The sequence below is a fragment of the Phalaenopsis equestris genome, unplaced genomic scaffold (genome assembly GCF_001263595.1).
Source record: "Phalaenopsis equestris unplaced genomic scaffold, ASM126359v1 Scaffold000840, whole genome shotgun sequence".
In the NCBI taxonomy this organism is placed as follows: Eukaryota; Viridiplantae; Streptophyta; class Magnoliopsida; order Asparagales; family Orchidaceae; genus Phalaenopsis; species Phalaenopsis equestris.
The window spans coordinates 2,587,273-2,612,009 of record NW_018165280.1 but is presented as its reverse complement, the minus strand read 5'-3'; the positions used below and the strand labels follow the sequence as shown (position 1 = coordinate 2,612,009).

The 24,737-nt window shown below is 35.9% G+C and overlaps 1 protein-coding gene across 2 annotated transcripts in view; it reads right to left on the bottom strand.

Annotated features, from left to right (window-relative positions):
• LOC110031607 (WRKY transcription factor SUSIBA2-like) overlaps positions 1-23,914 on the bottom strand; it is a 29,612-nt gene extending 5,698 nt beyond the window's left edge. Inside the window, exons 1-5 of one of the 2 annotated variants that reach the window (XM_020734889.1) lie at positions 23,606-23,914; positions 13,438-13,629; positions 12,176-12,713; positions 11,648-11,813; positions 11,395-11,553 (exon numbers count right to left, since the gene is read on the bottom strand). In XM_020734889.1, coding sequence (XP_020590548.1) covers positions 11,395-11,553; positions 11,648-11,813; positions 12,176-12,713; positions 13,438-13,629; positions 23,606-23,716 — 1,166 coding nt within the window. In that variant the 5' untranslated portion in view covers positions 23,717-23,914. The remainder of the gene's footprint in view (positions 1-11,394; positions 11,554-11,647; positions 11,814-12,175; positions 12,714-13,437; positions 13,630-23,605) is intronic. The other variant, XM_020734888.1, reaches the window with a different exon arrangement.
• Positions 23,915-24,737: the final 823 nt, after the last annotated feature.

Below are 24,737 nucleotides of genomic sequence, written 5' to 3'. Positions count from 1 at the left end.
CGTGTGGGTTAATATGAAAGTTTAGGTGTGAGACATGTAAATACATCAGAATTGCTAAAAATAAAAAATAAAAAGATATAAATAGATAAATAATGAAATAAGGAAAATAAAATTAAAATAAGAATTGTGTGCTATGTAAATGCCCCTTAATTTAATAAATGAGAAACAGGCTTAGAAATTGAATAAAAATATTTAAATCAACTAACAGAGAAATTAAATAACAGTCATTATCGGATAGTTAAAGGTTCTTTATGATGCTAAATGGCCAATATTGAATACAAAGAATAATGACTGATATCCAATCCAGCTATCAAATTTAAAATAAAAGCCTACGTTCCCATATAAAAAAAAAAAAAAACACAAAGTCACTTCTATAATTATAGTATAGATAGAATGGATATAATTTGAGCATTTTCCACTTTTTTTTTATGACCATAGCTTAATCTAATTTTTTTCTCAGCAAGCTACATTTTTTTTAATAGTTTTTCTAGTGTTCCGTTCAGAGAATTCTTGGCTGCTATCAATGAGATGATAATTTGATACCAAAACTGTCTTAGAATTATTAGAGTTATCAATAACTATTTTATTTCATTATCACTTATATTTTTTATTTTTCATAAAAATATTCTTCTTTCTGCAAAGCCTACTACAATTTGGGGACTGACAATAATTGGGAGAAAATTAGTGGAGGTATGATGAAGAATAATATTTTGTTTTGAAAAATGACTGATAGTGTCTTTTTATAAGAAAATGGCCGATGGTGTTTTTTTTTTTGTTTAATTAGTCAATGATGTATCTTTATTTTTAAAAAATGGCTGATTATGTGCATTTATTTTATTAAAAACTGATTGTGTACTTTTCTTTTTAAAAAAATACCAAAAATTATGTTTTTTCGAAAATTGGCTAAATAGCATGCATTTGTTCTTAAAAATGATTGGCAGTGTGACTTTGTTTCTATTCACTTGCTATCTAATATTGAATAATTAGGATTTGAAGGATTTGTTTGTTCAGCACACACTATATAAATATTTATGATATAGTTGTTTAGTTAATAAATCTCATTTAATTATGTTCACGTTAAGATTATCCTCCTGTTTATGATTTAAAAAATGAATCATTATTTGAAGACAAAGGAATAAAAAAAATTGATATTGACAACCTACATTCAGATCCATGATTTTGTCCTTTCAATTTGGAGTTATGATATTAACAAGAGAGACAAAATGCGAAGAGCATGTTTAGTGAAATGATTGCATCCGCCAAAATATCATAATTTTTCTCAAACATTGACGGGCAATATTACACAGAGATTTAATTCAAAAGGATATGAAAAGTATCAAAGTTAGTGATAGTATAGCATGCATAAAAATGTAGCAAATTATATTTATTGCTATCAATTTAAGCCTGAAGAAGCTGCTATAAGTAATGAGATAGAAATTCATTTGATAGTGAAGATTTCAAAAATTGAAAGAGAAAATAAAAGCTTTTAGCACTTGTTGGTGAACATAATAATACGCATAACAAAACAAAATGCAAATGAGAAGATTTAATAAAGCTTCAACTACAGATTGTTTATGTTGTGTGATTGAGCACGAATGAAAATAAACTAAAAGAGATACATGATGTTGATTGTTGTCCTCGATTATGCGCGCATTTTTTTATCACAACGATTGTCATTTTGTGATCATCATGAATCATCTAAATTAATTATAAAAGATAAAAATTTAGAACAACTTCTGTTTTTTTGCAAATCATACTTAATTAAGAGAACTACATTTCAAAATGCTAGCCCAAAATTACAATTGAATTCACCAAAGGGTTTAAAAAATTTTTATCGGAGAGCAATAGTTGAGAAATTAGCTTCAATTAGAAAAAATATAGGTGCTTCTTACTTCGCTATTATAGTGGATGAGTCTCTCAATATGTCAACAAAAAAATAATTGATTGTTGCAACGAGATATATAAATAAAAGTTGACAAGTTATTGAAAAAGTTATTAGTATTAAATATATTTCCTCTACAAGCTCAGTTGCTCTCAAGGAAGTTATTGAATCTAGTTACCAAATTTATTAAACTTATCATAAATACCTGACCAAGGCTATAATGATGCATCCAATCTACTATACCTATCAAAATATTTCATGTACATCTATTATTAAATTCATATTATACTCGCATAATATACACTTCTTCACTTGCTATGGCTGTTCAATGATACTATTATATTAAATAATACCGTTTTTTTCATTACTCAATATAGCTTTTTCAATGATAATATTTTGTTAAAATAAGAATTATGCTTTTACTAATTGCATCATAATTAATTTATTTAATAAATTTATCATAATTACACCAACCTTCTTGACATTTTAACACGTCATCATTGCATCCGTCCACACATCCATTGTGCTAAATATCTTTGCACCATTTGTTGCCTACAAACGATCGCTAGCCCACAACCCCAACTACACATATATATATCAGACCATCAAGTTGAAATAGCCTAAGCTTCATGTTGCTGCCAAAGATTATAAAAAAGGTTCATCATTTACGAACCACCCGTATACAGCTCGTAAAGTAGATAGTGTTCGAATTGTTCATTAAGCAAGCAAGAACATGAACAGTCATTTTGAAATCAGTTTATAAATGCACAAAACACAAACAAATATTTACTCAATCTTGTTTGGCTCAAATTAATTAATTAAATATTTATTATAATATTTTTATATTGATTTTTTATATTTTATTTAAAAATGTAACACTTTTTTTATTTTTTAATTCATTCAAGCTAAATTTGAGCCAAATGCAAGCCGTAAATGAACAATTGAATTTGAATCAAGTCGAACACAAACATATCATTCACAAGCAATTTCAAACATGAATCTTTTTGAACAAGCTGAACATAAACAAACATCAGGCTCCCTCAATTTTGACTCATTCCACCCCTATTGCTACCTATGTCTATTGCTATCAGCCTAATACCACAATTCCCTCATCTAAGCTTTCTTTTTTTACTTGCTATCCCACAACAACATCCATCCCATGATTGATGCTTCCTTCCACAACCTTAAAAAACTAACTACCACCACCATTAACTGCAAACTAGTAATTGTTTATCATCCAACCATAGTCAACCCCTCTATGGTTTACTATAGAGTTCGGTGTAGGGCTCAGCTGACCTGCTACTTCAATAATGACCCTATAATTTCTAAATCTATATTGATTCATCTTGAAACGCCATATCCGAGGAGTAAAATGAGTCTTAAACAACAATGTAAATAAGCTATTGGGTGTTATTCTTTGTGCCATTAAACATATGCATTGCACCACCACGTACCTTAGCATAGGACCTCGAAGTGATATATTTTGTGCCCATAAACACCTACATATTTGCCTATGCTTGCTCTAGACTCTTTCTAGCATCTTTTTGCCTTCTTCCGCAGTTGCATCCAAGTCCATTGCTAAATCCCTCAATCTCTCCTCATCTAAGTAGCTTCTACGATCATGGCAACAACCACTTCCATCACATGCTTGTTTTCGATCTCCATCTTAATCCATATTCTCTTTGGTGCATGCCTTTACTCATAATCCACTACTTTTTTTCCATGTCAATCGCCTCTCTGCCCAGCAAACCAACATTGACACGTGTCAATAACCGCCATGCAACATCCATTATTGTCAACTCTACCTACACAACATCATTATCAAGTTCTTTGTGTTTTGTAACCAAGCACCGCACCTTCCTCTTCATCAAATGTCTCCTAAAACAAAACTTTATCAGCAACTATTGAGAAATTTGGCCTCAAATCCTTTATGCCCAACAAGTTCTCATCCCTCACTTCAATTTCATCTTGAAACAATTCATCAATCTCTCCCATCTCCATCGATGTCGAAATCTATCAATGTTTTATGTAAATACATACATCAAAAATCTATTTCAACATTAACACCTTTTATAGATACCTCCAACAACATCACGAACATATGACTCCTTTGATGCCTCTCTTAATGGCCTATATTGGCACCTTTCATTTGATTTCAACACTTGCCAAGCTCAGGTCTTAATTTTACATACAAAACCTGTTATGTTATGGAGACAGATTGCAGTGCACCTGTACGCATATGCATCGGGTTGTGGGCGCCTATGCGCCCACTTGAGGATCACTAGAGAGGTTGGCGCATATGCGCAGGCCATGGTCATGTATGTGCCCACTTATAGGTGGGCGCTCCTATGATACAGAGAAGTTGACGCTTAGCGTATATGTTCCCAACACCCAAACGCCGATATAGCAAAGCATGGCGCTTAGGCACCAAGTCCGGGCGCATATGCGCACAGAGCAATTTTTACACGAGTTAATTGATTTGTAAGCCAATTTCGAGCGGCATAAAAGCAAAATGTGAGATTTCCTTCCGAATTTCTTCAACAAGCATCCTGATGAAGGTGAGAAGGGTCGAAGAGGCGGATTTTCATAATTCTGAGTGATTCTTGTATCGGATTGGAGAATGAAGTTTATGAAGCATGCCTTGGAAGTTTTTTTTTGCGTTTAGAGAGGAAACTAGTGTGAGTTTTTTTGTAAAAATTTCTGAATTTCATATTGAAATTTTCCAGTGGTGCGGCTTAGTAGTTTTTTCTCGTTCTCTGGTTTTTTTCCAACGTAAAAGTCTTGTGTTTTTTTTTTATTTCTTCGATTGTGTTTTTAATTTAATTCTTTGTTCCGATTTTCTCTAATTTGTGCGATCATGTTATTTTACGGTGTGATTTAGTTTCTAATTGATCCAAAGCGTCGGTAAAGTTGGGAATTGCTCGTTTTATTCCTATGAAACTAGTATAAGAGCGGGGTTCAATTCAAGTTGGAGCAATGGCCGAAGAAGCAGGTTTAAGGTGGAGAAGTTCACTGGGACGACTTCACATTCTGAAAGATTCAGGTGGAGTATTTACTGTATCAAAAAAAATAATAGTTGCCACTATAAAGAATCACAAAGAAGCCCAAATTTATGCCTAAAGGAATGGAAAATGTTGGATCAAACAACATTAGGTTTGATCTAGTTGCCACTTCCCTCATTTGTTGCGTTCAATATTGTGAATGAGAAAACTATGGTGATCTCAGGCAGTGACCAAGATGTACAAAAAAATTTATGCTTCCAATAAGGTTTTTCTGATGAAAAAGTTATTCAACATGAAAATTGTGGAAAGCAGTTCAGTGGCAGAGCATCTCAATAACTAACACTGTGACGATTCATTGTGTTCTGTGGGGATCAAATTTAGTGATGAGGTCAGAGCACTGGTGATACTATTTTTATTGTCGGACAGTTGAGATTGTTTGGTAATCGTGGTGGATAATTTTTCTGAGACTTCAAAGTTGAACTTTAATGATATCATATGTCTGATACTGAATTAAGAGGTTCGCAGAAAAACAGCAAACGGTGAATCTTCAAGTTTTGTGTTGAATGATGATAACAAAGAAAGGTATCTGGGCAGGAATACAGATAGAGGCAGATCCAAGTCCAAGAAAAAAAAAATAAAAGTCAAGCAGAGCGGAATACTGGAATTACAGTAAGAAAGGACATTTCAAGAAGGGCTGCAAAGCTCCAAGGAACACTAGTGATGGAGAACGGGAAAGTAGTTTCTCCAATAATGTCTCCATTGGTGAAATCCAAAGTGACTCCCTAATGTTATACCTAGTCAGTACTGATTCTTGAATAGTAGATTCAGGTGTCTCTTTTCATGCTTGTCCCAATAAAAAAAGTATTTAAAAAGTACACTAAGAGTGATCTATGGAAGGTTTATTTGGGAGATAACAAAATCTACAGTATAGCAGAAAATGGTTATGTTGATATGAGGTCGTTGAATGTAACAGTCTGGAAGTTTACTAAAGTCGGACATGTTCCAATTTTGAAGAGAAATTTCATCTCTATGAGTCAGCTGACAAAGTCAGGACTCGAGACAAATTTCACTGGTGATTCGTGGCAGGTGATCAGGGGGGCATTAGTGATGGTTCGGGGCAACACTGAATGCACGCTTTATCTTATCAATAAAATGGTTGACTTTATTGATGTGACTGGAACCAGGGTGGATACAGGTTTGTGGCACCGAAAACTTGGTCGTTTGAGTGAGAAAGGTCTGAAGTCCCTACTTTCTAACAAAAAGTTTCAGGGGTTTGAAGTCAGTTGAACTAGATTTCTGTGAAAACTGTATTTATGGCAAGCAGAAGAATGTTTCTTTCTCAAAGAGCAAGTCAATGGTGAAATCAAAGAAACTGGACTTAGTGCATACTGACGTATGTGATCTTACTCCAGTTCAGTCCAGTGGAGGTTCGTGCAATTTTGTCATGTTTATTGATTATTACATGAGAAATGTATGGGTTTATTTCTTAAAGAAAAAATCTAATGTATTTGGAATCTTTAAGAAATATAAGACTATGATAGAAAATGAAACAGACTTGAAGTTGAAGTGTCTCAGATCAGATAATGGAGACAAGTATCACGATCAGAAGTTCAAGAATTTATGTGCTAGAGAGGGGGTCTAGCATGAGTTCACTGTCCCAAAGACACAGCAGCAGAATGGTGTAACTGAGCACATTAATAGAACAATCACGGAGCATACCAAGAGCATGAGGTTGCATGCAGGCTTGCTATAACAGTTTTGGGTTGAAGCAGTAAATACTGCAGTTTATCTAATCAGTTGTAGTCCATCCGTACCTTTGGAGGAAGACTTAATGAAAAAGTATGGAGTGACAAAAAAACATGTCTATCTCGTTTAAGAGTATTTGGGTGTTCTGCATATGAGAATGTTGATACCGGGTCCAAAAGCAAGCTCGACTCAAAATCTGTCAAGTGCACCTTCATTGGATATGACACAGATGAATTTAGGTACAAATTTTGAGTTTGTAAGATTCAGAAATTCATCAAAAGAAGGGATGTCACTTTCAATAAGATGGGGATGTATAAGGATAAGGTCAGAACTTAGGACAGTGTGTGAGCTACTTCTGAAGAATCCAGATATGTTGAGATAGAAGATATTGATGATCAACAAGCTGGAGAAATAAAAAGTTCTCAATCAGGAGCACTAGAAGTTCCTCAAGTCTCCTGCTACAAAAATTAGAATATCCAGTAGAGTGATACAACCCGTACACAGGCATTGTCTTTCTTTACACTATTTATTATTAACTGATAGTGGTGAACCAGAATGCTTTGAGGACGCTCAAATTGAAGATTCAAAGAATTGGGAGTTTTCCATAAATGAAGAAATGCAACCTTTGGAGTCAAATCAGACTTGGGATTTTATAGTACTACCACATGACAAAAGAGCACAACACAACGAGTATACAGGCTTAAAAAGAGTCAGATGGTAGCAATTGTTACAAAGAAAGACTTGTTGTAAAGGGTTTCCAGCAGAATGAAGGAAAGGATTACACATAAATCTTCTCCTTAGTGGGGAAGGTGAAGATGACGGTTGTCAGGGTTGCGTCAATTTTGGTAGCAGAAGAACTACACCTGGAGCAGATAGATATAAAAATAGCTTTCTTACATGGAGATCTCAAGGATGAGCAATACATGGTGCAACCACAAAGTTACAAAGTTTCAGACAAAGAAGGTTTAGTTTGCAGATTGGAGAAAAGACTTTGTCTTGAAGCGGGCCCCAAGTCAGTGGCACGGAAGGTTTGACAGGTTTATTTTAGACAATGAGTACATGAAGTGTCAGGCATACCACTGTTGCTTCATCAAACACTTTGGTAACAATTATATTTTGTCTCCTTTGTATGTGAATAAAATGCTCATTGCAGAGGCATATATGAAGAAAATCAGGGACTTGAAGACGCACTTATCAATTGAGTTCGAGATGAAAAATATAGGTCCAACCAGAAAGATCCTCGGGAAGAGAACCATAAGGGACAGGAGTGCGGAAACATTGAAGTTGTCTCGGGCAGAGTGTGTTGAGAAAATCCTACAGAGGTTCAATATGAGTGAGACGAACCAGTTAGCACTCCTTGGGTAGCCACTTCACACTATCTAAGGAGTCATCGCCTAACTCTAAAGCAGAGCAAGCACGAATGAAAAGAATTTATATGCTTCAGTAGTTGGAAATTTGATGTCATAATTTGTACAAAACAAAATATTGCATATGTAGTGTGAGTGATCAGCAAGTACATGGACAATCCATGTAGGCATCATTGGGAGATGCTAAAGTGGATTTTCAGGTATTTAAGGGGAGCAGTCAACACAGCACTTTGTTTTGGAAGTGCAGAGATCAGTCTACAGGGATTTGTAGATTCAAATCTAGCAAGTGATGTGGAAAGTAGAAAAAGAGCAATGGGTATGTCTTTACATTAGGGAACGCAATCGTGAGTTGAGTTTCCAGGTTGCAAAAAATCATTAACACTTTCAACTACGGATGTCGAATATGTTATTATTGATTCTAGCAAGGAGATTATTAGGCTACATAGTTTCTTGACAGAATTGGACAATGAGCAAGAGATTGGAAAACTCTACAGTGACAGTATGAGTGTGATTCATATTGCTAAGAATGTTGTTTTACATGCTAGGACGAAACATGTATATTTCAAGTATCATTTCATTTGATCTCTTCTATAAAATGGACAGTTATTTCTGAAAAATACACACACAGCTGAGAATCCTGTCGATATGTGACAAATGTGGTGGTTGTTGAGAAACTGAAGCTCTGATTGGGTTACATGATAGTTGAAACCAAGACAGAGTCACACCACGATACATGACCACAGTACGTGACTATGAAATTGATTCAGATGGAGGGTACAAAGGACTTGTGTTGGGTGCAATCAGTCTCCACGTGGAGGATTATTATGTTATGGGGACAGATTTGAAGAGTTATGCACCTGGCTCATATGCGACAAGTTGTGTGCACCTATGCGCCCACTTGAGCATTGTTCGACCAACAGAAAGGTTGGCATATACCAGAGGGGTTGGCGCATATGTGCCCACTTAAAAGTGGGCACTGCTATGATACAGAGAGAATGACACATAAAATTTTGCGCATATGCGCGCAACACCAAACGTCAATACAACAAGCATGACGCTTAGGAGCCAAGTCCAGGTGCATATGCGCCCAAAGCAATTTTTGCACGAGTTAATTGGTTTATGAGCCAATTCCGAGTGACGTAAGAGCAAAATGTGGGATTTCCTCCTGAAGTTCTTCAACAAGCATCTCGGTGAAGGTGAGAAGGGCCGAAGTGGTGAATTTTTAAAATTCGACGTGATTCTTGCATCAGATTGGAGAAGGAAATTTGTAGAGTGTTTCCTGTAAATTTCCTTGTGCAGAGAGAAAACTTTTGTGAGTTCTTTGTAAAACTTTATGAATTTCATAGTGAAATTTTCTGGTCCGTGGTTTTTTTCCGTTCTCGAATTTTTCCACGTAAAATTCTTGTATTCATCTCTAGTTGCTTTGATTGTGTTTTTTATTTAGTTCTTTGTTCTGATATTCTCAAATTGGTGTGATCATGTTATTCCGCGGTGTGCTCAATTTACTCCTATCAAAACCTTCATCCCGAAAAAGATATACTAAGATTTTAGTGTTCTAACAAATCAAAATAAAACTAATGAATTTCCTTAACCTAACCATTGGAAGAAAAACCTTCACAACCTCCTATATACCACACAATTCTTTTGTATTTACATATCTAACACCTAAAAATTCATATTTACATTTATTACACTTCAGTGTCATAAACACAAGAATAAAAACATGTATTTCACTTTAAGAAGTACGTAATAGTGGTATTTTTAATGTGATATTAAATATTTGGATGCTATGCATGAAAATATAGAAGTTTAGGTGTTAGATATGTAAATACATAAGAATTTCGGGTATCTAGTTAAATTCCCCCTATGGATAAATGCATGTAAAGCAAATGCATTTGATTGTCAATATTTTTTTATGCTCCTTCCAATGGATTAGAAACCTATTTCAAATGAAACAGTAGTATATGACTGCATCGTGGTCTTTTAATACTTGAAATTTTATTGTTGACTCAACTCAGCAACAGATGGTTGAAACCTTAATCAATAGACACCCAAAGGCCAACGAACTACACATTTTAGCAATAAAGTACTGCATTGTACAGTTTGGATGCAGTTTTTCTGCACAAAAATACTTAAAACAATTGGTGAAATGCTCCTTTACATACATACCACCCAATTTGTCAGTTAAATATGTGTAACACCTAAACTTTACTTTTTACATTTATACCACCCAAATCTTTCATTTTACATAAAAAATACCACTATTTTAACATTTAAAAGGTGAAATGGTCCTTTACATGCATAGTTAAAGTGGTCCTTTACCTGCATAGGTAAGGTGCTCCTTTACATGCATAGGTAAGGTGGTATGTATGTAAAACATAAGGTTAAATGTTAGATATGTAAATACATAAGAATTGAGTGGTATGTATGAATATCTTCTAAAATAATTTAGATCACAATTTTGAACTTCAAATGCATCCAACTGAGCCAATTGCAGTCAAACAGCTGGCATTTTCCCTCGATGAAAATTATATGATGGTATCATTCTGTTAAAAACTACACACATTTGCTGCACCTATATGCATGCATTTGAACCTTTTTGAGAATCTTTTTTTTTCGGTTGTTATTTAATTATTTAAATAATGCATAATTGTCAATTCATATTTATTGGGGGTACTTCTGAATAACTTTTTATTAAGGTTTCCTTGGCTACTGTTTTCCTTTATTCTTATTTGCAAGGCAGAAAAAAATTAATTTTTATTTGATCAGGCTATTTTTCAATTAGTCCTGTGTTCAGCATGGATATAAAAATATTTTTATTGAAATATCCTTCAGTTGTTTTACAGAAGAATGACTTTGGTTAGATAGATGTCATTTTATAACTTGCTTTCTCTTCGAGAACACAAGATTTTAGCTTAATGAAGGTGTGCTTCACCAAACAAATTAAATTGATACTTTCAAACTCCCAGTAACTATTTACACATCCTTCGCATTGTCATTTTACTTATGCTTTACTTTCAATGTCTATTTAACAATTTGTGTGAGAGGACATGCTCCTAATAATCTTAATTTAAAGCTCATTACTATTTTATTTATTTCTTTCACATACTTATATTGATTTATTTTATATTATACGTTATTAAAATTGAATATTGCTTGAATAAGTGAGCAAACTTCTTAAAATTAATGATCATTCATCGGGATTTACCTGATATACCATGATAAGCATAGCATCTAATATCTCCCATACACGTTGAATGTTCATAACATGTAACAACTTTGCCTTCAATAAAATTATTTCTCTAAGGAAAATCATTTTTTTCCAAGTGAAACAGAAAAAAAAACATACCAATTTCAAAAAGGAATAAGAGAACAACGATGTAGAATGCAAAATTACCTAGGATTAGGATTCCCTTTCACTACTTTTTGTCCATATTTGCGCCAGCGATACCCGTCGTCCAAGATATCAACTTCGCTCACTGTTTGAACAACAACTCGAGGTTCACGATTATTCTTCGCAATTGAATTAGCATCGATGGTAGCAACTTCCAATTTCCTGCTTAACAATTTTCCAAAAGTAACGCTTTGGTGCAAATGTAACACTGAACCTTTAACATACAAATCAGTAAATTTCTATAATAACTAATAACCTGCGCTTCAATTCTGGATCATCTTCAGCAGCAGCCTCATCACCACCAAGTCCGGACTGTCCGCCTTCAACTTCGACTTCATCATCACTTACTGATACAGGAGAAAGCTCAGAGTTGCAATTGGGATTAAAATGAGAACCATGGCCATGGGCATTTGAAAACATCTCTGCAGGTGATGGATTCATGAAACAGTGATCCAAATTTTCAATAAAGAGGCGCATTTGCATACATAGCACACAGTTCTTATGTATTTACAAATCAAACACCTAATCATTCATATTTACATAACATACCACTCAAATCTTTAACGTCGCATCAAAAATATCACCAATACTACCTTTTTAAAAGTGAAATATACCTTTTCATCCATAGATTTATGATACCAATGTGTTATAAATGTAAATATTATAAACTTTAGGTGTTATGTAAATATAAAAGAATTAAGTGGAATGTAAGTACATTTTAATTTTAATAAATAAGCCACATATAATTACAAGGGAAAATGAAAGAAGACAAAATTCATACAACCTTCAGCATTTGCTAAAGAAGAAAACACATCCTTTTCCTCCTCCTGACCGTTGAAAACTCCACCAACTGCTAATCTGCGACTAGCCTGTGGCTTAGGATGGTCGTGCCGACCTTTGTAGATAATATCTGTGATCTGTCCATCATGAGAGCGTTCCAACTGTTTCTTCATTTGGCAATTTGGATGAGTGCATTTGTAATAACTCCGAGGAAATTCACTTCCTTTCACGTGTTTCTGTCCATATTTTCGCCAATTATAACCATCTTCTATTGATTTATCAACAGAATTCAAGGGAGCAGCACCATTATGATCAGACTGTAATGCTTGAATCCTGCAATCTGAATCATTTGTCTGCTGTAACTCATTGGAAGCATCTTCAGGAAAAGCATTAGCTTCTGTTACTGACCAAGTGGATTCCGCTGAAGATTGAGTTATATTCTCAGTTTTAACTAGTTGGGAACATGTTGACCCATTAGTTTCACATAAACTTTGGTTTTTCCCTGCAAATTCTTGCAGCTTTGAATTTGAACCTAGAGAAACCTGCAAAAATTCGACAGGTAAAAAAATGACATTAATAATATATTAAAATAAATATGAATTATGCCTCATACTTGAATTATATACTTATATTTCTTGCTTCATATTTTGGAATAACCATACAGAGGCTTCTGAAAAGTAAAGAGGGCTGACACAACAATTACGATAAAAAAAAAATAGATAGAAATATTATGTGTGCCCCCATCCTCCGCCCTAACGTTATGGTTCTACCACTGCCACAAAGTTTAGTGGACAAAAAATACTTTCATAAGAACAACAATTAAAAAGTACAATAATTTTCCCACTTGAAAAAATTTTATACATGTATGCCAGTGGGCTAACAAATATAAAGGGCCTAATCATATTATGCAACAGAAAAAAATTTAAAACTCTCATTAGTGGAAGTAGAAAGTAGATACCATGTATTCTGAAAAAAAAAATGAAAAATAAATTATTTTAAAAGGCGTTCTAATGTGAAATAAAGAGAAAACCCTTAATTCTCATTTAAGTGTGCCATGTCAGAATATGAACTGTAATATTATTTTCTTTTTCAGCGCAAACTTTACCTTAGATTTCCACTAAGAAATGATCTCATATGCTTGAACTGATGTAAGAATGGTAGAAGATCACCTTCTAAGTAGTTTCCAGTACACTACTAGTGTAAAACGATAAATACTAATTTAATGATTTTCTTGAAGATAATACAAATGCGGTTGATAGGAATTACCGAAGGTGCCAGAGAGGATAATCCAGGACGTGAAGACAACCTAATATGTGGCCGGAACTCAAAAAATGGAGAGCTGCCATCTTCATGAACACAACCTTTAGAAGAATCCTTTGGAGAACCCAAAGCAGCCAAACCACCATTATTCACAAATAAGGGCATGGCAAACGATCCCGTTGTAGGTGAGGGTTCTGCCTGCATTAATGTTGAACAAATTAATATGAGAGAACACTCAGACACATTTGTTTATCCCAAAAGCACGATGGAAGCGGCGTTCGTAAGCAAGAAAATGACAAGAAACTCCTAATAAGAAAATGATGACAGTTATATAACACCACCAACATAAGTGTTAGCCTTATCCCAAATATTGGGAGTCAGATTTAATAATCTCCCTCCTTAATTCATTCATATTACGTGTTGAATAAGATGTTAACTCTATCTTGTGAAGGTCATTCTGCTGAAATTATTAACAATGTCACAGTTTCTTTAGCTTCTCTCTAATCATTTCAATTTAACTTTATAAACTTGTTTTACTGTTGAAAAAGACAACATAGAGAGATAAGAGTTGTAGGAACAACAAAGAGAAAAAAGACACTTAATTTTTACTCCAATGAGCAAGTAAAATGTAGTATTTATATAGAGGCCGATCAAATGTCGGGAAAACAAAAGGAAAAAATTAGCAAGCACATGATATTTTATTCTTCTTCTACAAAGCATGTTGGGGGTGTCTTTCCTGGATTGAACAAAGCAAATATAGAAAAGAACTTGACAGGAATCCCAAGAACAATTTCCAACTTTACCGGGGCTTATGATCAATTAGATACTAAAACTCACCGCGAAACAACAGGATCGCATAAGATTCAAGAAAATCGGAACAGAAAATTATGAACAGAAGCACAATCAAAGAAATCAAAAAAACACACGAGAATTTTATATTGAAAAACCCAAGAGCAGAAAAAACCATGGAGTCACACAGCAAGAAATTTTACGATGAAATTTAGAAATTTTTTAAAAAGAACTCTTACCAGTTTCCTTTCTACAAATAAGGAAACTTCAGAACACGCTCTACAATCTTTCTTCTCCAATCTGACACAAGAATCACATTGAATTACAGAATCCACGTCTTCGACCCTTCTCATCTTCACCGGGTGCTTGTCGAAGAACTTCATAGGGAAAAACCACTTCACACACTTATATCGTTTGAAATTGGCTTAAGAACCAATTAATTCATGTACAAACAACTCTGAGCGCTTGACGCCTTTGCGACAAAGTCTCTAGGCGTTTATGCGCCAACATCTCTAGAATCAAACAGTACCCACATATAAGTGGGTGCATATGCGCCCATATGCATTGGCTCCTCTGTGAAGAAAAGCCCAAATATGTGCTTGAGAGCCCATAAGTGAGCGCATATGCACCCACAACCCGGCGCATATGCGCCTGGTGCTCTGTATGTACTTTGGCTCTACATAAAACCCAACAATCTCCCACTTGGAGACGATAAAACCAAGCAATAGTCCTCTGTACCTATACCTCCATCAAAATCACATTCATAGTTACGTACTGTGGTGCAGCTCACCCCCGATCTCAACCTTCATGAAACACAACCAAAGCCAAACATAGCTTCAATTTATCAATAGTCGCAACCTTCCTCAACATATCTGTAGGATTCTGAGCTGTGCATATCTTCTCCAGGAACAACTACTCATCTTTAAGCAAAGAGCGAATGTGTTTCATTATGATATGAAAAACAGCATTTCTAGCAAAATGAATCACACTCATACTGTCACTGTAGAGTTTTCAAATCCGCTGCACTATGTCAAATTCTGTCATGAAACTCCGTAATCAAATCATCTCCTTGCTAGCCACAATAATAGAAATATATTTGGTCTCCGTAGTTGAAAGTGCAACGATCTTCTGCAACTTGGAATCAACAAATCTCCTGCCACATCTGAATCTATAAATCTCTGTTGACTAATCCCTGCACTTTCATAACAAAGTGCCCAGTTGATTATTCTCCTTAATTACCCGAGAATTCACTTTTCCGCCTCTCAATGCCTTTTTGTATTGTCCATGTACCTGCTAACCACTCTCAATGCATATACAATATCTGACCTTGTAAAAATCATTGCATGTATCAAACTTCCAACTGCTAAAGCATACGGAGTTCTCTCCATTTGCGTTTACTCTGCTTCAGAGTTAGGCGATAGCTCCTTAGAAAGTTTGAAGTGACTATCTAATGAAAAGCTAATTGATTTTGCCTCATGTTGAACCTCTGTAGGATCATCTCAGCATATTATGTCTGAGACAACTTCAGTGTTCCTGCACTTATGTCACTGCTGATTCTCATCCCGAAGATCTTTCTAATTCGACCTAAATCCTTCATCTCGAACTCACTTGATAATTGTTTCTTCAAGTTCTTGATTTTCTCTATATCTGCCCCTGCAATCAGCTTGTCATTCACATAAAAAAAAATAAAATATAACAATTACTAGAGTGTTTGATGAAGCAAAAATAGTTTGTTTGCCACTTCAAGTACTCATTATCTAACATAAACCTGTTGAACTTCTTGTACCAGTGTCTAGGGCCCTACTTCAAGTCATAGATACTCTTCTTCAATCTGTAGATCAAACCTTCTTTGTCTGGAAAATTTTAACCTTGTGGTTGCACCATGTATAGCTCATCTTCCAGATCTCCATGTAGAAAGCTATTTTTACATCCATGTACTAAAGGTGTAGATCTTCTGCCACGAGACTGAACACAACTCTGACAATCGCCATCTTCACCACTGAGAAAATTTCTGAGTAATACACTCCTTGTAGTGCTTGGTACCATATGACTCCTCTTTCAGCCTATAGATCCACTTATTGTATAGTATTATTTCGTCATTTGGTAATGTCGTCAAATCTCAAGTCTGATTTGACTCCAAAGATTGTATTTATTTATCCATGTCAAGCACTCTCTTCCTTGAATCTTCAACTTGAGTGGTCTTCTCAAAGCACTCTGATTCACCACTATCAGTTAGTAACAAAAAACATAAAGGAGAATCCTTGTGTACAGATCGTATCACTGCTATATCTTCTGACTTTTGTAGCAGGTGGAATTTCCAATGCTCTTGGTTGAGGACTTCTTGTTTCTCCACCTTCATCACCAGTACCTTCTATCTCAACATATTTGGATTCTTCAAAAGTAGTCGATGGGCTTTCCTAAGTTCTAACCCTGTCCTTGTACATCTTCATTTCATTGAAAGTGACGTCTCTACTTCTGATGAATTTCTGATTATGATAATGCCAGAACTAGTACCCAAATTTATCAGTCATATCAAATGAAAGTGCACTTTACAGATTTCGAGTCAAGCTTGTTCTTGGGCATTAATATGCACATATGCAGAAAAAATCAAATACTCTTGAATGAGATAGACATACATTTTTGTCACCCCAAACTTTTTCAGATAAGACTTCCTTCAAAGGTACTGATGAATTACGATTAATCAGACAAATTGCAGTACTTACTGCTTCAGCCTAAAACCGTTTTGGTAAACTGCATGCTCCTAGCACGCTCTGTTATTGTTTGGTTCATGCGCTCAGCCGCACCATTCTAACGCGGTGTCATTAGGACAGTGAACTCATGTCTGACTCCATCTGTACCACAGAAATTTCTGAACTTTTAATCACGGTACTCGCCTCCATTATCTGATCTGAGACACTTCAACTTCAAATTTATATCATTTTCTACCATAATCTTCCGTTTCTTAAAGACTTCAAATATATCAGATATTTGCTTTACGAAATAAACTCATACATTTCTCGTGAGATCATCAACAAAAGAGATAATAGACCAAACCATCCAATGGACTAAACTAGAGTAGGACCTCATACATCAGTATGCACTAACTCCAGTTTATTTGATTTCACTACTGTCTAACTCTTGGAGAAAGAAACATTTTACTTGTCATATATATATAGTCTTCACAAAAATTCAGATCAACTGATTTCAAATCTTAAAGCTTATTCTTTGAAAGCAGGAACTTCATACCTTTTCTCGCTCATATGGTCAAGTCTACGGTGCCACAGAAATGTATCCAACCTGGTTCCAGTCACATCAATAAAATCAGTCATTTCATTGATCAGATAGTCATCAATGTTGCCTCGAGCCATCACTAATACCCCTGATCACCCTCCACGAATCATTTGAGAAAGTTGATATGAGTCCTGACTTTCCCAACTGGTTCATAGAGATGAGATTTCTCTTCAAACTTGGATCATATTTTACTTCAAAAAGCTTACATACTGTTTCATTCGGCAACCTGATATCAACACCACTCTTTCTTACTACAATAAAAACCTCGTTATCTCCCAAATAAATCTTCCTTTAAACACTCTGAGTAAAGTTTTTAAATATCTCTTTCTTGGGGCAAGCGTGAAAAGAGGCACCTGAATCCACTATTCAAGATTCAGTACTGACTATAAATAACGTCAGGGAGTCATTTTGGATTTCATAAGTGGAGATATTAGTAGAGTAACTACTTTCCTGTTCGACTTTCCTTTGAGCTTTGCAATCCATCTTGAAATGTCTCTTATTACCGCAGTTTCGACATTCTCCTCTGCTTAACTGGGGCTTTACTTTCATGGACTTGGATCTACCTCTGTCTGATATTCTGCCCAGATATCTTCCTCTGTTATGAGCATCCAATGCAAAGCCTGAAGATTCACCATTCTCTCTTTTTCTACGAACTTCTTCATTCAGCATCAGACCTACGATATCATCAAAGTTCAAATTCGAAGTCCCTAAAGAATTACTCATCGTCGTTAACAAACCATCTCAGTTGTCTTGCAGTGAAGATAGTATCACCAGTGCTCTGACTTATCATCAAACTTAAACCCTGCAAAACACAACTGGCTCGTCACAATGTTGAAGTTATTGAGATAATATGTCGATGTATTATCATTCAGCATCTTCATGTTGAATAATTTATTCATCAGCAAAATATCATTGAAAGAAAAATGTTTTACATAAATCTTAATCGGAGCCGTCATGAGATCCACCGTAGTTCTCTCATTCACAATGTTGAACGCAACATATGATAAAAATGCACCGGATCAGAACCAATGTTATTCGATCCAACTCTTCTCATTACTCCATAGACATATACTAAGGCTTCCTTGTGATTCCTTGCAATGACAAATATAATTTTTCCTGATACAACAAATCATCCACTTGTATCTTCCAGAAAGCAAAGTTCGTTCCATTGAACTTTGGATGAACTTATCCACATTGAACATTGCTTCTTAGGCAATTGCTCTCACTAAAATCACACCCCGCCCTGATGTCTGTTTAATGGGAATCCAAAGAGCAATTCCCAACTTTATCAGGGTTTATGATCAATTAGAAATTAAACCACACCACAAAATAACAAGATTGCACAAGATCTGAGAAAACCGGAACAAAAATTATAAACAAAAGCACAATCAAAGAAATCTAAAAAACACATGAGAATTTTAAGTGGAAAAACCAGAGAACGAGAAGAAACCACGAAGCCACACCACCAGAAATTTCACTATGAAATTCATGAAGTTTTTGCAAACATCTCACACCAGTTTCCTCTCTACAAATAAGAAAACTTACATGACACTCTCCACAACCTTCCTTCTCCAATCTGATGCAAGAATCATGTCGAATTACAGAAATCCACATCTTCGACCCTTCTCACCTTTACTAAGATGCTTGTCGAAGAACTTCAGGAGGAAAACCCACTTCAACCACTTACACCGCTCGAAATTGGCTTAAGAACCAATTAATTCGTGTGCAAACTGCTTCGGTCGCATGGGCGCCCGAACTTGGCGCCTTTGCGCCAAAGTATCTGTCGCACGTCGCCTAAGTTGAGCGCTTAGGCGCCCAAAGGTTGGCGCTTATGCGCAAACATCTCTGGAGTCAAACAGCCCCCACATATAAGTGGGCGCATATTTGCCCATAGCATGCGTCGGCTCCTCTGTGAAGCTGCGCCCAGAAGCGGACGCATATTCGCCCACAACCGGCGCATAGCATCGGGTGCTCTGTCTGTGCTTCAGCTCCACATACAACCCAACATAACTAACACTGGGGAGACAGTAGGATCCGGTTTGCCTAATTTTAGTGACCGGTTAGCTTCAATTGTTGCCTCGTTCACACAAAATTCCTAAATAGGTTCTTGAATTACCGTAGCTACTCTTGACGTCTCCCCGCGATTGTTTTCTACCTCCTTATGAATTTCTAATATGGATTCTAAAAAAATAGCAGTCATAGTTTCTCCCAAATAAATGATTGACAGATATCCAAAGTCACAAATGGATCTTGAATTTCCACACTTATTGGCAAGTTTTCTGTTGTGCAATGGAAATACCCACACTTTCACTACCATGTCATTAATAGGGTTTACTTGATCCATCATTCTAATATAATCATTTCTTATATTTAAATTACAGTTTTATCAAATATTTATATAATTATTCCAATTTTTAGTAAACTCAACTACACCATCAAGGATTTCTTTCCCAGCATGTTTATAACAAGCACGTTGTAGAGAATGAAGAACAGGGAACCATGATACACAGGAAGAGAGAGGAAGAGAAGAGGAGCGGAAAAGCGCAAGAAGAGAGAAAGGATCCAATATTTCATTCAGTAAGCATCAATAATTCCCTTTATGGAACTCAGAGTCAATTTTATAGAGTGTAGAATCCTAATACATAATAAAACTAATTTAATCCAATGAATTAAGGTATAATGTGTCCTCAATGCCTATTTAACACAAGAAATAAAATTGAAATATTTATTAAAGCAAAGTGGAAGCATACTTTAAACCCGAAAACTATAACATACTCGATCATCGCGTTCCTACATTTCAAACAAAGGCCTTCTGACTCCAATGAAAACCTTCATAATTCAAGTTTTTCCTTAACTCTTTATCTAGGTGTATCCACAAGAAGGATGTCATCAGCGAAAACATACACCAAGGTACATCCTCCTATAAATGTTCGGTAAGAGCATCCATAACTATTAGTAGAATAATCCATAAACTAAGGTGCATCATTTATCTATGTATAATCTCCAAATGCAAGCTATAGGTCAACCTCAACCCAATATGATAAATCAATAGCCCTAAAAATGGCAAAAATAATCTCAACGAGCACAAACGATGCATCGGTGAAAGACTCAACAACTTATATACGACAATGTTCTCCAAACAAGTTGTAATCGCATAATCATCATAGATTATGGCACATTGTACTTGACATCTTCAATGGTTTTGTTCATTTTTTGGAGGAATTTAGATTAGTTATTGATTAAAAAGCATTCTAAACCTGTGCTTCATGGTAAGATGCATTATTTTATGACATCAGCCCTTGCATTGTGATGTACCGGTACCCATGATTTCCTTCAATATGCATGCTAAAATTGGTGTGCATAAGGACAGCTGGGAATAAGGCTAGTGATGTCAATCCTAACAAGGGGAGTTGAAGGAGATGAACATTCGTCATAGTCAATGCATCGATTGTAGGGTTGCGGTTGATAGGACCATTATGCAGATCATTCATCATAATACTTAAATAAGGAGACCAAGCATCATTATACGTAGCATCAGCTTTATTATTATGTGATGATATAAAAGGGTTTTTACATACATAGTACTTAAAACATATGATTTTACATATGCCACAGACTCAAAACTACACTCTTCTTTACGGAATAGGCACCTAAAACCCTGAATAGGCATAGAAAACACACTTCCCGTCTCCCTCTATCAATGTAACCTTCTACTCTTCGCACGGGAAGTCTGGCGAAGCTGTCAGTGCTATGTCGGACTTTCGAAATAGCTGGGAAGTATAAGATGGAAAATCAGAGAGAGATGATGTGATGTGGTTGGTCGGCGGAGGAAAAAATAATGGGCTCGCTGCAAGATATAATCGGCGTGAGCTGCAGCAACTGCTGCAGAATATCATCAGCGTGAGCTGCAGTGACTGCAAGGAGAAGCCTGGGTTTGGCATTATCGAACTAAGGAATTTGAGACGGCGAGAGCAACGACATTCAAGAACGAGAAAATTGAGAAATGGTTGTATTTTTGGGAATCTGCTGCGGAGGAGCTCGTAGATAGTAGGAATTAACCGTGTTTTGTTGTATGAGGAAAGGGGAGCTCTCGGGTTTGGTCGTGGGAGGGAGATCGGGTCGTGAGAGGGAGTTGTATGGCTTTAGGAGAATAACAGAGAAACTGTGGTTTTTAATGAGTACTCGAGATAGAAAATGAAGAGAGCGTAGGAGAGTGTGGGATCTAGTGTTGTGTGAAAGTGTAAAACCCTTTCTCTCCGACTTCCCCACTTGCTGCTTCGTGAGCTTCAACTTCTCTTCACTTTCCCTTCTAGCGAGCTTCGGCGAGATCGTTTAATAAATTAATATTGTTAATGAGACTCTTCAAGATGTAAATGTTGAAGTTTGGGTGTGAAGTATGTAATATTATCAGTTTTAAGTGCTATGTATGTAAATCCCACTAAAAAAATCAATCAACATAATAAGCATTTCTAGTATATTGATTATAATTCGTAATATGTATCGTGATATTGGAAATGATGTGAAGATTATATAAATAGATCATTTAAACTTCCATACAAGCTTATATAGTTATGTAGGCTAATAGACCTCATTGGGCCTTTTGGTGATATTGTTGGTCTGCTAGATCACCAAAGAGATGATATTACAAGTGTTGAGAACACTGTGATGTCATAAAGATGTGAAGAAAGGAATTGTAACATGAAGGATAATGATAATACGGACTTTAAGGATTATCATCCCAATCTAAATAATAATTATTGACAAGAAGTTAAAATGCAAAAGTTAGATATGCATTATCACTATTATGGTAATGATTAGTAAAGAGAAAAACTTCTTACCGGACATTAGAAATTATTCAAAATCATACATCTAGAGCGTATGAATGTTTGGGATGTGAAAAGATTCAGAAGGAGGTTTGCTGTGGACTAAACTTAATGGGGAAAAAGATTACATAGGTCTAAGCTGCAGGGCTTGCAAAGTGATGCACGTATCAAGTACAAAAGGTCACATATAGTCTAAGTAAGCACGACTATGGTGGAGGCACAAGGGGTTACTAATGATCAGGAAAAGAGTCTTCAGACAAATTTATTCAGTGAAATATATCCCCCACCAATATTTGATCCATCAAAAACGAATGGGTGCACGACAGCAACTGAATCCACACAACCAAAAAAATCATGACGCCACTATAATGGATCACTCACTTCAAGCATAAATTACTTCTGAAGAAAAATCATATAATTACTAAAAATTAACTCTCAGGACTGAGACAAATTCGTATTAAAAGTAAACCAAATTACTGGCTTCACACATCATTTCAGAGCTTTATTTGCAAATATTTGCATTTTCAAGTAATGCAAAGCTTCAAATCATAATTGCAACCCTGAAAAAGGGAATTGGAAGAAACTTCATGGTAGCCCTATAAAGAAACCAAAAATAAATAAAATAAATAAATCCACCTCTGCTTCTTCTCAGCATTAGAGCCTGCAAAGTGAACTCCTTGCTCTCCCAAATTACACAAGCAGACAGAAAGGAGAAGAAACAGGAGGTGCGCCTACAAAAATACAACCGAGAGAAACGTGTCCCAGCGAAAATTGGGAACTATTGGAATGTTCTCCAGTCAAGGACATATTCCAACTCAAGGAAAATAACAAAAGAAACCACTTTAACAATAATTTTCACATGGTGCTCCAGAAGTCCAATATCTAAATGTGGGCATCCGAATCGAGTTAGAGGAACCACCTACAAAAATTCCACCAGCTTCTTTCCCATGCAGAGCATAAGATATCACATCATTACTAGAACAAAGGCATAAAGCCAAAACAAAATATTTTCACTAAATACAAGACCAAGTTTTCAGAAAACCATGGTAAAAGGAAAGATGTCGCTGCACTTAAAACTCGTCAAGGAGATTAATCCATTTCCCACCAAGTGAGGTAAATGAAGCAGAGCAAGTGGCGAATCAATATCAAATAACTTTACTGATCTGAGCTTGAGCGAAGGGGGTTTCTCAAGGGTTTCAGAAAATTCGAAGTATCCAGCAGAAAACCAGATTAATCAGTTGAAATCTATTCGAAGAAGTCAGATCTAATACCTTCATGTTCGTGAGGAGGACGGGTGACTCGAGCAGCGCACCGGGGCTGAATCCAGGCGGAATCGTAAGGCAGGGCGATCGCGTTATAGGAAGCCGAGCAGGCGACATCATCTTGTACCTCGCGCCGGCGGGCGCCCCCGACACATCTCCAGCGGGAACGAGCTGGCAGCCGCATCTCCGTCGCCGGAGATCGGTATCTCCGACATTCTTAGATGGGCGGAGCCGGGAGGGCAAGAGAGAGCGAGAGGTGAAAGAAGCAATGGAAATGAGTGGAGCGAACGGGGGGAAAGAGAGAGACGGAAAGGAAGATAGAAGGGGTCGTTCAGTGGCATTTTTGGTATTTAAATTTCTATTATAGTGTGGTTGGAGCAACTTGTCAGGGACTCGGGCGTGACTACAGATGACGAATATGGTATCTTTTTTTAGAATAATATCAAAAGACGGTAGTACCCCGGCTAGACTTTGTTAAATTACGACGGACCCACCACTCAGGCAGGCACCACAGATCTCAGCTGTGAAATGACGCTTTAACCCTTGCACTGTTCCTCGTGATTCAAGCTTTAAAATAAATAAATAAATAAATAATTGGAATTCTGATTTTTTAAATCATATTCTGTAATAAATAATTTAATGGCTTCCTACTTTCTTAATTTTTGAAAATTTTATTTGCAAGCAATCTTGACTTGTTTGAGAGTCAATTTGGGATCATTATTTATTTGCTCTGTGTTTTAGATTGTTATCATAATTTAGTTTGAAGAATAATTTACTTGTATCTACTCGCAGTTGTGCAGCTAACAAGCCCAAAACTTGTTCGTGTTTTGCATTTGTTCAATTTTTTTCGTTCATGTTTAAATTTGCTCGTGAATAGTTTAATTGTGTTCTGCTCGATTAAAGTTTGGGTTGTGACCCAAATTAGAACTTAATAAATTGAACTTTCGACGGCTACAAAGTTATTGTGTTTGAAAAAAAGGATTTCTCAATATTTAGGCAACTCTAATGTTGTATGCAAATCTCTCCTACAAATGTGGGACTAAATAGTAGAAGTAAAACTACATCGTGACTTTATTTTTTTCGGTCATTTATGAACATGCCAGCCAATTCCAGCTTTTTAACATGTCTCAGACCTAAACAA